General features: G+C 42.5%; 1 protein-coding gene across 3 annotated transcripts in view; it reads right to left on the bottom strand.

The window, feature by feature from the left end:
- PIR (pirin) overlaps positions 1-12,963 on the bottom strand; it is a 90,397-nt gene that overhangs the window by 33,925 nt on the left and 43,509 nt on the right. For all 3 annotated transcript variants that reach the window (XM_045472300.1, XM_045472301.1, XM_045472299.1), the window contains exon 6: positions 1,938-2,022. In XM_045472300.1, coding sequence (XP_045328256.1) covers positions 1,938-2,022 — 85 coding nt within the window. The remainder of the gene's footprint in view (positions 1-1,937; positions 2,023-12,963) is intronic.

Below are 12,963 nucleotides of genomic sequence, written 5' to 3' on the forward strand. Positions count from 1 at the left end.
TGAGAGAGAGAGAGAGAGAGAGAGAGAGAGACAGAGTGTGAGCTGGGGAGAGAGAGGAGACACAGAATCCGAAGCAGGCTCCGGGCTGTCGGCACAGAGCCCCACACGGAGCTCGAACCCACAAAGCGCAAGATGACGACCTGAGCTGAAGTCACTCAACCGACCGAGCCAACCAATCACCCTGACGTGTTTGTTTTAAAATCAAACGTGCGTATACCTTGTGACCATCACTGGAAATCTACTGCATCAAAATAAGTGCCATAGGGAAAGACACGTGTATAAGGGTGTTCACTGCAGACCAGTGTGCAGTGGCCGAGCTCTAGGAACAAAGGGAGTGCCTGCTGACAGGCAGTAGGCAAACGCATCACAGTCCACCCACGGCACGGCATACCGCCATTACTACCACCACCACCGAGAGGAACAGACTCAAATACAGAGAACAAACCAGTGGTTGCCAAAGGGAAGGAGGACGGGGAGATAGGCGAAGGGGATTCAGACGTACCATCTTGCAGTTATAAAATAAGGCACGGGGATGAAAAGTACAGCATAGGGAATGCAGTCACTAACACTACAACGACGCCGTGTGGTCACAGACGGTAGGCAGACGTACCGCAGCGAGTATACCGCAATGTACACCGTTGTCGAACCACTATGTGGTACAGCTGAAACTGAGATGTCAACTATACTTCAATTAAAAATTTTTCAAAGTCAGGGTGCCTGGGTGGCTCAGTTGGTTGAGCGTCCGCCTCTTGATCGCAGCTCAGGTCACGATCTCATAGTTTGTGAGACTGAGCCACACGTTGGGCTCTGCACTGACAGCACAGAGCCTGCTTGGGATATTCTCTTCTCTCTCTCTCTCTCTCTCTTTTGTCCCTCTCCCACTTGCGTGTGTACACGCATGCTCTCTCTCTCTCAAAAAAGTCAACTTCAAAAAATTTTTTAATTAATTACTTAAATAAACAAAGAGAGCCCCTATAAGTAGATTGGGAAGGATTCCCATGAGGAGCTGTTTGATCAAAAAAGATGCAAAAATGCATTTATAATATGGTTCCATTTTAGTAAAACAATGACAAAACAATCCTGTATAGGGGTGCATTTCCATGCATATATATGTCAGTGTAGAAAAGTGAGTGTGGAGAAAAACACAGCAAGATCTAATTTGAGGATCTGTGTCGGCTATATCCTAGAGCTGCGATGTATAGGGAAGGTACTGGAAGGAACTGGAGGGAAGCAAACTCAAAAGCAGAAGAAAAAAGCACTGCACTCAAGGTTAAAGCATATGGGCTTTAACACTTTCACACTTATTGTTATAAAAATTATGTATAAGGGTAGGCATATGTTTCAGAGAATTAATCTGAAGAGTTTTTCTATACTCAAAAATAGCCAGAAAAACCCAAAGAAGAAAATAATGGCTCCAAGGTTTCTGCCTAATGATCTCATGCAACCATTTTTAAAAATGAAATTGGCCTTATACACTTGGGAGTTTTCTAAGTATGCTTTTGAACTTAGAAGTCCACTTAAGGGTAAGCCCTCCATAACAGGACCTTTTTCAACAGATACCAGTATCTCATTCAGGAATACACCTGTTCATAAGTCACAAGGTTGGAATGTGCCTGCAGGAACACTCTGAGTCACCAGTGGCTAGGAAATCAGAAGATGCAGGTGAAAGTCCTGGCTTGTCCAGCAAGTCTTTACGAGGACGTGAGCAAGTAGCTCATCTGTTGGATCTTAGTGTTTCCACCCATAAAACGGGGGTGGAAAAAAACAGGGCCCACACAGTCCGGCCCTAACACTCTATGAATTCTTCCTGATCTTCTTTGCTTGAAAAGCCCCAGGAATATTTGTTAATTTAAGTGTAATTACAGATTCAAAAATGAGCACATTTCAGAGAAAGCGGTCCCTTTTTTCTGATCACTAAACCCCAGAAGCCACCATACCTTTAGGAATAGGCTGGGAATGCTTTGCTCCGTGGTCCAGTTTGAAGTCCAAATATAAGGTCGGTGTGCGAGTGTAAATCTTAGACTGAAAAGGAAAAGGAAACCATCAGAATCTTTCCAAAAATAAAGTTCTTCTTCACTTCAGCTGGGTGCTTCTCTGATGGGCCTGGGGCCTGGATGACTGTATTAACAACTCCTCCTTGGCAAGTGCTGTTAAAGCAAGGGGATGGGCTACCATACAGGCCCCTCTGAAGGGTCTTCATCTAAAAGTTAGCCCTCCTAGCTTTACAATATGGTTGACAAACTAATTTCAGGATGACAGCTATCTCCCTCTAACCATTTCTCAAATAGGGTCCCAGGTTAATAGTTTATTGGCCAAGGCTTGCCTCCAGCCTTCCACTTGATAATAGCAGGGTAGCTCATGTCCCAGTGTGCGCTTTTTCCCGAGGTCTCGATGAAGCCATGTCCGTTAAAAAAAATTTTTTTTAAGTGGCCAGTAAATATTTGTATTTGTTCTAACTCTGCCCTCAGGCGAAAAAAGGTCATCCGCCACCACTGGCTTGAAAAAGCCACGACTTCAAATGCAAGAAAGGCCAACTTCTGCAAGATTTTCCACTGTAAACAGTGGCTTCAATTCCATCAACAGTTAAGCAGAGCTTGTGAGCCGATAGGATACCATGTTTTGAATCACTGGCACAGACCAAAATCCAACGGATTATCGCTGTTGCTATGAACTTTATGATGTGTCTCACTGTTTATCACAAAGCCCCGGTGGTTCTGTTTGACTTTTTAGAAACTGAAAACACACACAAAAATGAAAAAGCACGTAACACCAAATGTGGCAAGGATGTGGAAAAAATGCAGCTTTTCATACACTCCCGGTGGGACTAGAACTTTGTATAAACGCGGTAGAAAGCTGCTTGGCAGTACACGGTACACGTGAATGTATATGCATGACCTATGTATGACCCAGCATTCCATTCATATGTGGACCCTCAAAAGAAATGTTCACCTAAAGACAAGTATATGAATCTTCATAGTGATACTGTCAGTAACAGCCCAAACCTGGAAATATTCCAGATGTCTTTAACGATAGAAGGGATAAATGAATTGTAATCTACTTACACAATGAAATACTATACCGCAAGGACAGTGAATGAACCCAACTATATGCAACGACTTGGATGAATTTCACGATCATAATACTGAGCAAATGAAGGCAGATGATCATATACCATATGATTCCATTTCTATAAAGTTCCAAACGAGGCAAAACTAATCTATGATGTCAGAAGTCAGAAAAGTGGTTACCTTGGGAAGCTTAGTAACTGGAAGGTGTTAAAAAGGGGACTCCTGGGGACGAACAATTTCTGCCTCTTGACCTAGCTTCTGCTTCCATGGGTGTGTTCACTTGGTGAAAATTTTCTGAGTTATACACTTGATTTGTATACTTTTCTGTGTCTATATTATATTTTAATAAAGAGCTGTAAATAGACTGTGTAAATAGACCAAAAGAGAGAATCCAGAGCCCACAATTATTCACTACCCTTGATAAATGCATCATTTTGCAGAGAATAATTATGTAAATGCTATGAGGACAGGAACATGGCTGCCTTTTTCACCCAGGGCCAACCCATGCTGCCTATCACACAGTAGGTCTTCAATAAATAGTTATTGGCTGACTTTCATAATGGAAAATCCCATGAATAATAAATTTATTTACAGTATACATAAGGTATTCATCAGTATCTTTACCTACCTGTAGCAAAATGCCTCTCTTCAGGACACGTGATTTGGTATGGTTAAATTGTATGTCTGTACATTAAATTTTGGAATTACAGAACTGTAAATAATGCTATCAGAAGACTGTTTCCTTTCCTATGAATGTCTCATGTATTAAAGCTTCGGGCTTTAAAAGTTCTGGCAGGTGGATTTATGTGGCTTAGAAGGCCACGCTGCATCAATACAGCTTCAAAGACTACAAAAGCAAATGCCCCTGTGCACACATAAATGAAACCAGAGAGACCTATGGCATCAAGTACCACCTCAGGCCAAAGACTCACAATCAATCTGAAGACCTTGAAACACATAAAACAAGGGCAGTGCCCATGGGACACAGGATCAAATTCTCTACAACCCTTAGATGTATATGGCACCATCTGGAAAGGATCTGGTTTTGTCTGATGAGGACTTCTAAAATTACCTCTGAAAAGATCAAGCGTAGGGGTGCCTGGCTGGCTCCATCAGTGGAGCATGCGACTCTTCATCTCAGGGTCATGAGTTTGAGCCCCACGTTAAGAGTAGAGATTACTTAAAATTTTTTTTAATAAAAAGATCAAGGGTAAACTTCATCTAATATCGATGACTCCCCTGCCCAGGCAATATTTGGCTCTCTTCTAGAAAAAGAATCCCTGTTTGGTTCAAGTGTCTTTCCTAACCTCTGCTTCAGTGGCTGATGCAGTATCCCTGCCTCCAGCCAAGAGATTAATCACAGAGAGTCTCTTGGTTTAATTTTCACTAGAATTCGCCCAGAAGGTAGTCATAATACTCTTGAGCTGGAAACCTGGAGGCTTTGATGCTAGCATGGCTTTTCCTGCTGACTAGCAAAGCACTTATCTTCTTCTGGGCTTAGTTCACTCATCAGAAAATCCCATGATAGGACTCACTGACATTTAAATTCATTGCTGGTTCTAAAATCCTGAGTCAGAAAATTAGTGTTTTCCCCCACATTTTAATTTTGAACATTCCCTTCTGACTTCTCAGACTAGAGCTGTTGAGAAGGGAGAATGTGGCTGGGGGCAAGGAAGGACAACTAGAACTGTGTTAAGTAAGAAGGGGGCCACTGGTTAATGGGCTCTACTCTTGCCCTCAAACTCAGTCATCAGTCTTGCTCCCCTGGCTAGCTCTTTTGCCATCCTTCTTGCCTCTAGCTTCTCAACCTGATCCATACTGTCCAAATACCAGTCACCTCTCTAAGACTGCAACGACACAGACACACATGTGTGCATATACACACAGATTTCTGTATTTATGCACTCATTTACAAAAATTTAAACAGAAACCAACGAGAGACACTATAAAGCCACAGATAAAACCTACCATCTTACAAGTGTGAAAAGGGCTAAAGGGGATTTTTTTTACTCATTTTTAAGTGTTTTCCACATCTATAGCCTAAAACAGGATTCCAATTCTAATATCCTTTTCTGTACTGAAAATGGGAACGTTAAAGGTTTCAATACAACACATCTTGAATAATCAATACCCGAAACATAAATGTACACTGTTCTATTTCAATTAATCCATGATGAGATAAAATCAATTTGGAAGCTGTCCCCATGAGTGGGGGTATAGGTGTATACATGTATATATACATGTACATATATATAGACACACATATCATGCGTTATATATACGCATAGTTTTTGAAAAGCAGATAGGTTTTTAATTTTGACCCTCCGTGGTAACTGTTGAAATAGCAAATGTAAATTATGTTCATTTAACACAAGGATAATGCTAGCCTCGAATGCACTTTGAGCAAACCTAGCACATTCTTAACTGTGTTCTGTTTTGTTTATTGTTATGTATAGTGTTAAACTATTAATATGGTCCTCAAAAACAGAATGAGAATTTAATTAAACAAATCATTCTTTTTTTGGTTAAAACTTAGCTATAATGTATATCTATTAAAATAAATCGGTCCATGACAACCTAAAATAAAACACTATTCCACAAATCTGTTTCAGCATGAACAGAACTAATGCACTTCAAGTCCATCAGTGAAATTGTTTTCTTTTTCCTTTTCTCTGTTTTGGTCCTGATCAATAGTGCCTGTACAGGGACTAAAATCCAAGGCTATTCCTCTTTAGTCTTTCTTCTCATTTCATAGATTAAAAGTATTTAGGAAACTTATCTTTGAAGGTTTTAGTCTGCATTTGAAAAATCAAATGTCTTAAAAATCTTAGATTTCAAATATGCAGGGAAGGGAACAGAAAACTCTTCAGAAAAGGTTAAGGGTAAATTCTGGCTAGCCTAGACCAACAGCGGTGGCTCCCCAATCCAGACAACCTGGTCTCTCTTTCTCTAGAAATATGTCAGAGTCAAACCTTTAACGAACCTAACATACCGCTCCAATAATGACCACAAAACACCCAAGACCAAACAAGATCTCCGAAATCACTTCCTTCCGAACCCCAGCTACCTTCATCTTCTATCCTTCAAAGACTTCCTGCTTGCCCTGGCTTTTAGCATGATACCCTTGTCGAGCTGGCTTCCTGCCTGTACGTTTATTCGTAAATGTGATCTTAATTAAGGAGATGAAATCACTTCCACATGGAAGCCATATGGCTCAAAAAGTCTTCCCAAGAAAGAGAAAAGAGCACACTGTTCTGGCTGTGCCGTGTGAGCGTGGCAAAGGGCATCTCTCTCATTTTGCCTCTGCTCCTTTCACAGGTAATCGGAACCCATCTATCCCTGAATGCTGCTCATTTTGCCACGGTGCTGGCCTTCCCTAAAAGCAAGTGACAGCAATGTGTCACATGGCAGAGCTGTCAGAAATGAATGCCCATTTCTTTTTGGGCATGATTTCAAAATCCTTTTATGATTTGGTGATTTCTCAGGAAATGCACTCAAATCCTCAATCTTACTATACGTTGCTTAAGCAGACTCCTCTAAGTAATTGTACCAACGAGTGTAAATCCTCAATATCCGAGAAGAGAAAGAAACAGTATTTTCCTTCTACCTATTCCTGGACCCTCACCCTCATGTTGGATAATCTCCCTACTGTCAGAGATCATGTTTTATGGTTTGTTTGGGCCTTCTTTTTTGCATCATTGCTAACTTTTGATAAATATCTTTGCACACAAATCTCTGACCACATTTCTCTTTTTTTCCCTTCAAGGTGAAATTTGGGGCCTGAAGGTCTAGACATGTTAAGGGCTCTTGGTGTATCTGTAGGTTTATGGCTAAATGTGATGTGGCCAAAAGCAAACTGGTCAACACAATCAAGTGATTAAACAGCAATTTTGCTGAACATGCCTACTGTTAGTCATTGGTTGTTCTAGTCTTCGTAATTTTGCTATACCACAGGGCAGTTTTTCAACTCCACATGCTCTAAATATTGGTTCCCCCCCCCCATTTAACCCCCTATTGTTAGAAAGCTAACTCATTCCAACAAATCACCTATTGTTGCACATTTAGATTTTTTCCCCAATGCGTCCTTGTCACAAACACAGAAGGGAAGGATTCATTTCTGGAGGGGAGGGAAAGGAAAGGAAAAGAAAAAAAATCTGAAACTCTTGGGAAAAATAGACAAAAAGAAAAAGTAAGAAAAAAAGCCTAACCTACAAAAAAGTTTAAAGGCATGGCCTCCATAGTACAAACACTGACATTTGGACAGCCAGGGTCTAGCAGCATTTGTTTTTGAACACAAAATCATTTTTACAAATTCTTATACTAACTGAATTGCTTTCATCCAAATTGTCAAATCGCTTAATAACTGCCTGTACAAAGTGCCCATTTCATCAAAATGTTGACCATATTATATATTTTTATTTATTTAATTTGGGGAGGGCAGAAAGAGAGGAAGAGAGAGAGTCCCAAGCAGGCTCTGTGCTGTCAGTACAGAGCCCAACATGGGGCTCGAGAACCCATGAATGGTGAGACCATGACCTGAGCTGAAATTAAGAGTTGGGACACTTAACCGACTGAGCCACCCAGGTGCCCACCATCACATTTTTTTAATCTTAGCTAATTGAAGAAGCAGAAATTGTTATCTCCTTGCTCTTTTAATTTTGCTATTAGTTTGGGTGATATTACTATTAACTTAATAAATACTATTAAGTATGATTACTGTAAGAATAACAATAGCTAAGTATGTCAGGGCTTCATATGTACTAGGAACTATTTGGGGGGTTATGTATCAATTAGGACACTTGTACATCACTTTTTATGAAATACTGCTCATTACCCATTTAAGTTTTCACTCATTACTTAGTTCCCTCATTCAAGATATACTGATTGAGAGCGTGTAGTGTGTTAGTCACTGGATGTGCATATTGGTGAATGAATAACAGATCTGCTAAGCCTTTATGGAGTTTACTTTCCAGTGAGGAAGACAATGTAACAAAGTAAATACAAAATTACACATGCTATAAAAGAAGTAAATAGGGTGCAGAGAGAGAAAATGAGGAGAGTAATAGATGGCCCCAAATGAACAGAGTTGGGGGTAAGTGGTTTCCGGGCAGGACAGGAGTATGGCATTGCAAAGGCCTTAAGGCAGTAAGAAGAGAGTGATATGCAGACACAGAGGTGGCTGGAGAAAATGGCACAAGATGAGTTCAGAGAGTCAGAAAAGACCTGGTCAAGTGCAGGCCACTGTAAAGTATCTGAGATTTCCTTAAAAGTACAACAGGAATGGCGTGTCTGGGTGGCTCAGTTGGTAAAGCGTCCAACTTCAGCTCAGGTCATGATCTCGTGGTTTGTGGGTTTGAGCCCCGCGTCCAGCTCTGTGCTGACAGCTCAGAGCCTGGAGCCCGCTTCAGGTTCTGTATCTCCCTCTCTCTCTGCCCCTCCCCTGCTCGCCCTCTGTCTCTTTCTCTCTCTCAAACATAAACATTTAAAAAATTAAGTAAAAAATAAAAAATAATAAAGTACAACAGGAACATGCTGATCCAATTTTTATCTTAGATGTCTTGAGCCACTATTCGGAGAACTGGAAGGGAGTAGAGAGCAGCCCCCTGAAGAGGCTGCTGCAGTGGGCTGGCTGGGACTGGGCAGGGGACAGGAGTGAGGTAGATACATTTCAGGTAGATTTCAGAAATAGAAAGGTTTTGCTGAGGGACTGGATGCGGGTGGGGGAGGAAAAGGAATAACGGTGACCACCATGTTTCTTCTTTGAGCAGCGCATGCCATTCATTAAGATGGAAAAGACTGGAAGAGAAAGGAGTTCTCATTTGTTTGTTGTCAAGACACATGGGAATAGGGGGAACAAGACTTCAACTTCTGCTGTTTATTTTTTTTAATTTTTTTTAAGTTTGTATTTATTTTTGACAGAGACAGAGTGCGAGCATGAGCTGGGGAGGTGCAGAGAGAGAGAGGAGACACAGAATCCGAAGCAGGCTCCAGGCTCCAAGCTGTCAGCACAGAGCCTGACGCGGGGCTCGAACCCACGAACTGTGAGATCATGACCTGGGCCGAAGTCGGAAGCTTTACCGACTGAGCCACCCAGGCTCCCCCAATGTTTTAAACATGACAGGCCTGGGAACACGAGAAAAGAGGTGCCTGAATGAGTCCACAGAGCTCAGAGGTGAGGCGTGTGCTGTGAATATCAGCGTGGGAATTGTAGGACTATAAATGGCCTCTATGTTCATGGGATGGACAAGACCATCCTGGAAGATGATATTCTACGAGAGAAGACTCGGCTGAGATCCAGAGAACTCGTGTGTGTAGGGGTCTGGTAGAGGACAAGGGACTTACCTGAGAAAGGAAACTGAAGGAGCAAGGAGCACCCAGAGATGCAAGAACCCACCATCTCGGAGACCAAAGAAAAGAGAGAGGGTGACGAGAAGGAGGAAGTAGTCAAACCATGTAAGGAAGAGTTAATGTGAAAAGAAAAAAATGACTTCTGAGTTGGGCCACAGGGAAGCCAGTGGTGACTCTAGGCACTGATAGGGGTGGATGCCAGGCTGAGAGCATCAGGAAGGTGGGGGAGTGGACACAACATGTGCAGACAAATCTTCTGTGGCTATGAAGAGGGAGCCGAGAATGGGGGTGGGTGTCAACAGAGTTTGGTGCTTCGCTTATCAATTTACACGAAAGGGTTTTTTTTTTTTAATGTTTATTCATTTTTGAGAGAGAGAGAGATGACAGAGCACGAGCAGTGGAGGGAGAGAGAGAGAGGGAGACACAGAATCCGAAGCAGGCTCCAGGCTCTGAGCTGTCAACACAGAACCCAATGCAGGGCTCGAACTCACAAGCCACGAGATCATGACCTGAGCCGAAGTCGGATGCTTAACCGACTGAGCCACCCAGGCGTCCCGAAAGGTGGGCTTTTTTTTTTTAATGTTTATTTTGAGACAGAGATAAAGAGCGTGCACAAGCGGTGGAGGGGCATAGAGAAGGAGAGAGAGAATCCCAAATAGGCTCCATGCTGTCAGCACAGAGCCCAACTCAGGGCTCCAACCCACCAACCGTGAGATCATGACCTGAGCTGAAATCAGGAGTCGGAAGGTTAACCGACTGAGCCACCCAGGTGCTCCTGAAAGGTGCTGGGTTTTTTTTAATATATATTAAGGCTGCTAGTCTTTAATAACAGTTGCTGTAAAAATCTCCCAGTTTGTTTCTGACTTTAATTTCATTTACAGCAGTTTTAACATGGGTCAGATCTATCAGTCTTTTCCTTCTGATGCTTTTAAACTTAGAAAGTCTTTCCCCATCCAAAGATCACGTAAATGTCTTCCTACATTTTTCTAGTTCTACATTTTAACATTTAATTCTTTGATCTCTGTTGAATTTATTTTGCTATGAGGTATGAGATCATGAGTTAAACTGCCATCCTTTTATATTGAATGGTGAATCACTTGTCCCAGCTGACATATTCTCGTCTTTTCCTCAACTAATGATAGTCTTCTGGAGTCTTTTGCAGGTAGGTTCCCTTTCTGCCCATCACAAGGAAGAGCCTTAATGCAGACAACTTCACAAGTAGCTCAAGAGTCCAAACTAATCAACGAAGATCTACTCCATAAGGAGTTCTTGTCATGATCTAGTACACTTCCCACTGGGCCTCCCAATCTCCTTGTCCTTCCACTACTTCCCTACTCTCACGGTCTGCTGGGCTCTGCATGGGGGAGAAAACCCATCAGCACAGACCCCTTTTCTCTACCACGAACACCTTCACACACACACACTCAAGAAACTCACTGCCAGAACCTTTGGCCCCTGTGTGGAGAACCATACCTTCCTCTGTCCCCTGGAGATCCTAAATCTTTGAGGAAGTGAAAAGTACATTTACCACATTATTTAAGGCAAACTTCTAATACTCGTTGCTCAGAATAGGCTGAAATGGTAAGGCTTCTGTCTCTAATCCAAAGCACTCGGATTTCTGAGTTCTTGATTATTCTAAAATATTCTGATAAGGGGTGGGAAAGATGAGTTTCCATCCTCAGTGCCAAAGGTTATCATGGGGGGCTTAAAACCATATAATCGTAGTTTGACATATACATGAAGTGCTACACAAAGAAACGACAAGGAACACTTGGGCAAACCGCCAACAACTCGTATGGGGTGAGAGAGAGAGGACCAGACAACATTTTTAACTTCTATCAAACATAAAGGATTGTGGGAAATCTCAAGCATCAAGCTGTCCAGCTGATCAAGAATTCCGGACATAGTCAAATTATTCTCTAGTCCTTTCCTCGACTTTCCTCGAGCAGCCCTGTTGTCCATAGTAACATTCTCAGCCCTCTCCTCACCTTCTATTTAGGAGAGGGGTAGTGAGGAGAGAAGAGCGAACGGGGAAGGGAATAAAGGTGCTGACAGGGCTCGCGGGCCTGACATTTAACCGGAGGCATGTTGACTGTGAAACTGGTCTCGGACTCCTTCACTCTTTGAGTCAGCATTCTCGCCTGAAGTTGGGTTACAGATGTTCTAACTTTTTGGAAAATTAAAACCAGACGAAGAACAAATACCCATCCTTTATATGAGTAACCCATCCATAATTTTACAAAGGCAACAGTACAATAAAACCACAATGACCTCCAAATATGCCAACAGGGAACCTTTCTATCCCTTGTCTCCTACCCATGGGTAATATGTTCCAAGGTTGAGTCAGCAAATCTATTAACAGATGCTAGAATATTCCTCACAGGGCTTTTTAATATTTTTTCATCGCTATTAGTTACATTTGGTATTTACTAAGATGCTTTTAAGGGTTCTTGCAAGAAAGTGCATGAATAGGGTGTCTGGGTGACTCAGTCGGTTAAGCATCTGACTTTGGCTCAGGTCATGATCTCACGGCTCAGCTCATGAGTTCGAGCCCCACGTTGGGCTCTGTGCTGACAGCTCAGCCTGGAGCCTGCTTTGGAATCTGTGTCTCCCTCTCTCTCTGCACCTCCCCTGTTCGTGTTCTTTCTCTCTCTCTCAAAAGTAAACAAACATTTAAAAAAATTAAAAAGAAAAGAAAATGCATCAAGATGGGAAGCTGTTTGGCAAAGATAAGACTTCACAGAGAGCTGGAACGGATACCTCTGGGCAGATATGATAAAGGGGGAATTTATTATGGCACAGGGCTTCTCCTACGTGATCATTTGAAGGACAATCTGATACAGTCAGGGGTATCTGCTTGTGCAGACATATACCTGAAGGTACCTTTTTGGTGTCGAAAGAGAGAGAGGGAGGTTCACTCAGAAGCTTCCTTCCAGGAAAAAGAAACAAGGCATTCCCAAAGTGGGAAGAGACACACTTAGTAAGTTTCTGCACGAGGGCCCGATGGCAGAGGTACTGCACACATAAAAGGAGGCAAAATTCAGGAAACCTGAGTCCGGGCCTAGGTTCCTTCCACAATGAGCCGTGTGACCTTGGAGAAGACCTTCACCTAGGTGGGCTGATCTCTCATGTCTGTTGCTGCCTGACATTCTGACCCCAACAGAAGAAAAAGGAAGAGTAGGTTTTGGTTGGCTCTGCAAAGCTTCTCATTGTATCAGGAACTCTAAACTCTTGCTGCCCTAAGAACTTCACTCGTAGCCTAATACCCCATTACAACAATGGAAGAGGTAAATGAATGGGAAACTTCCTGTCCACCTGCTACATAAATAGGCCGCAGACGGACCCTATGTTGTTTAGTCCAAAGCCTGATGAAGCCAACTCGAATTCTCATGCATCCGGTTGCGTTAAATATATTCCAAATAAACACATTCTGAGCCATTTAGAGCCTGCCTACCCCGCACATGCCCTGCGAAATTGTACCCACCGTCTGCTAGCAGTAAGCAACACCCTGCAGCTAGAAAAGTCCTCCACCTGCTGCTAGCGTTTG

The sequence above is a fragment of the Leopardus geoffroyi genome, chromosome X, assembly GCF_018350155.1.
Source record: "Leopardus geoffroyi isolate Oge1 chromosome X, O.geoffroyi_Oge1_pat1.0, whole genome shotgun sequence".
Lineage (NCBI taxonomy): Eukaryota > Metazoa > Chordata > Mammalia > Carnivora > Felidae > Leopardus > Leopardus geoffroyi.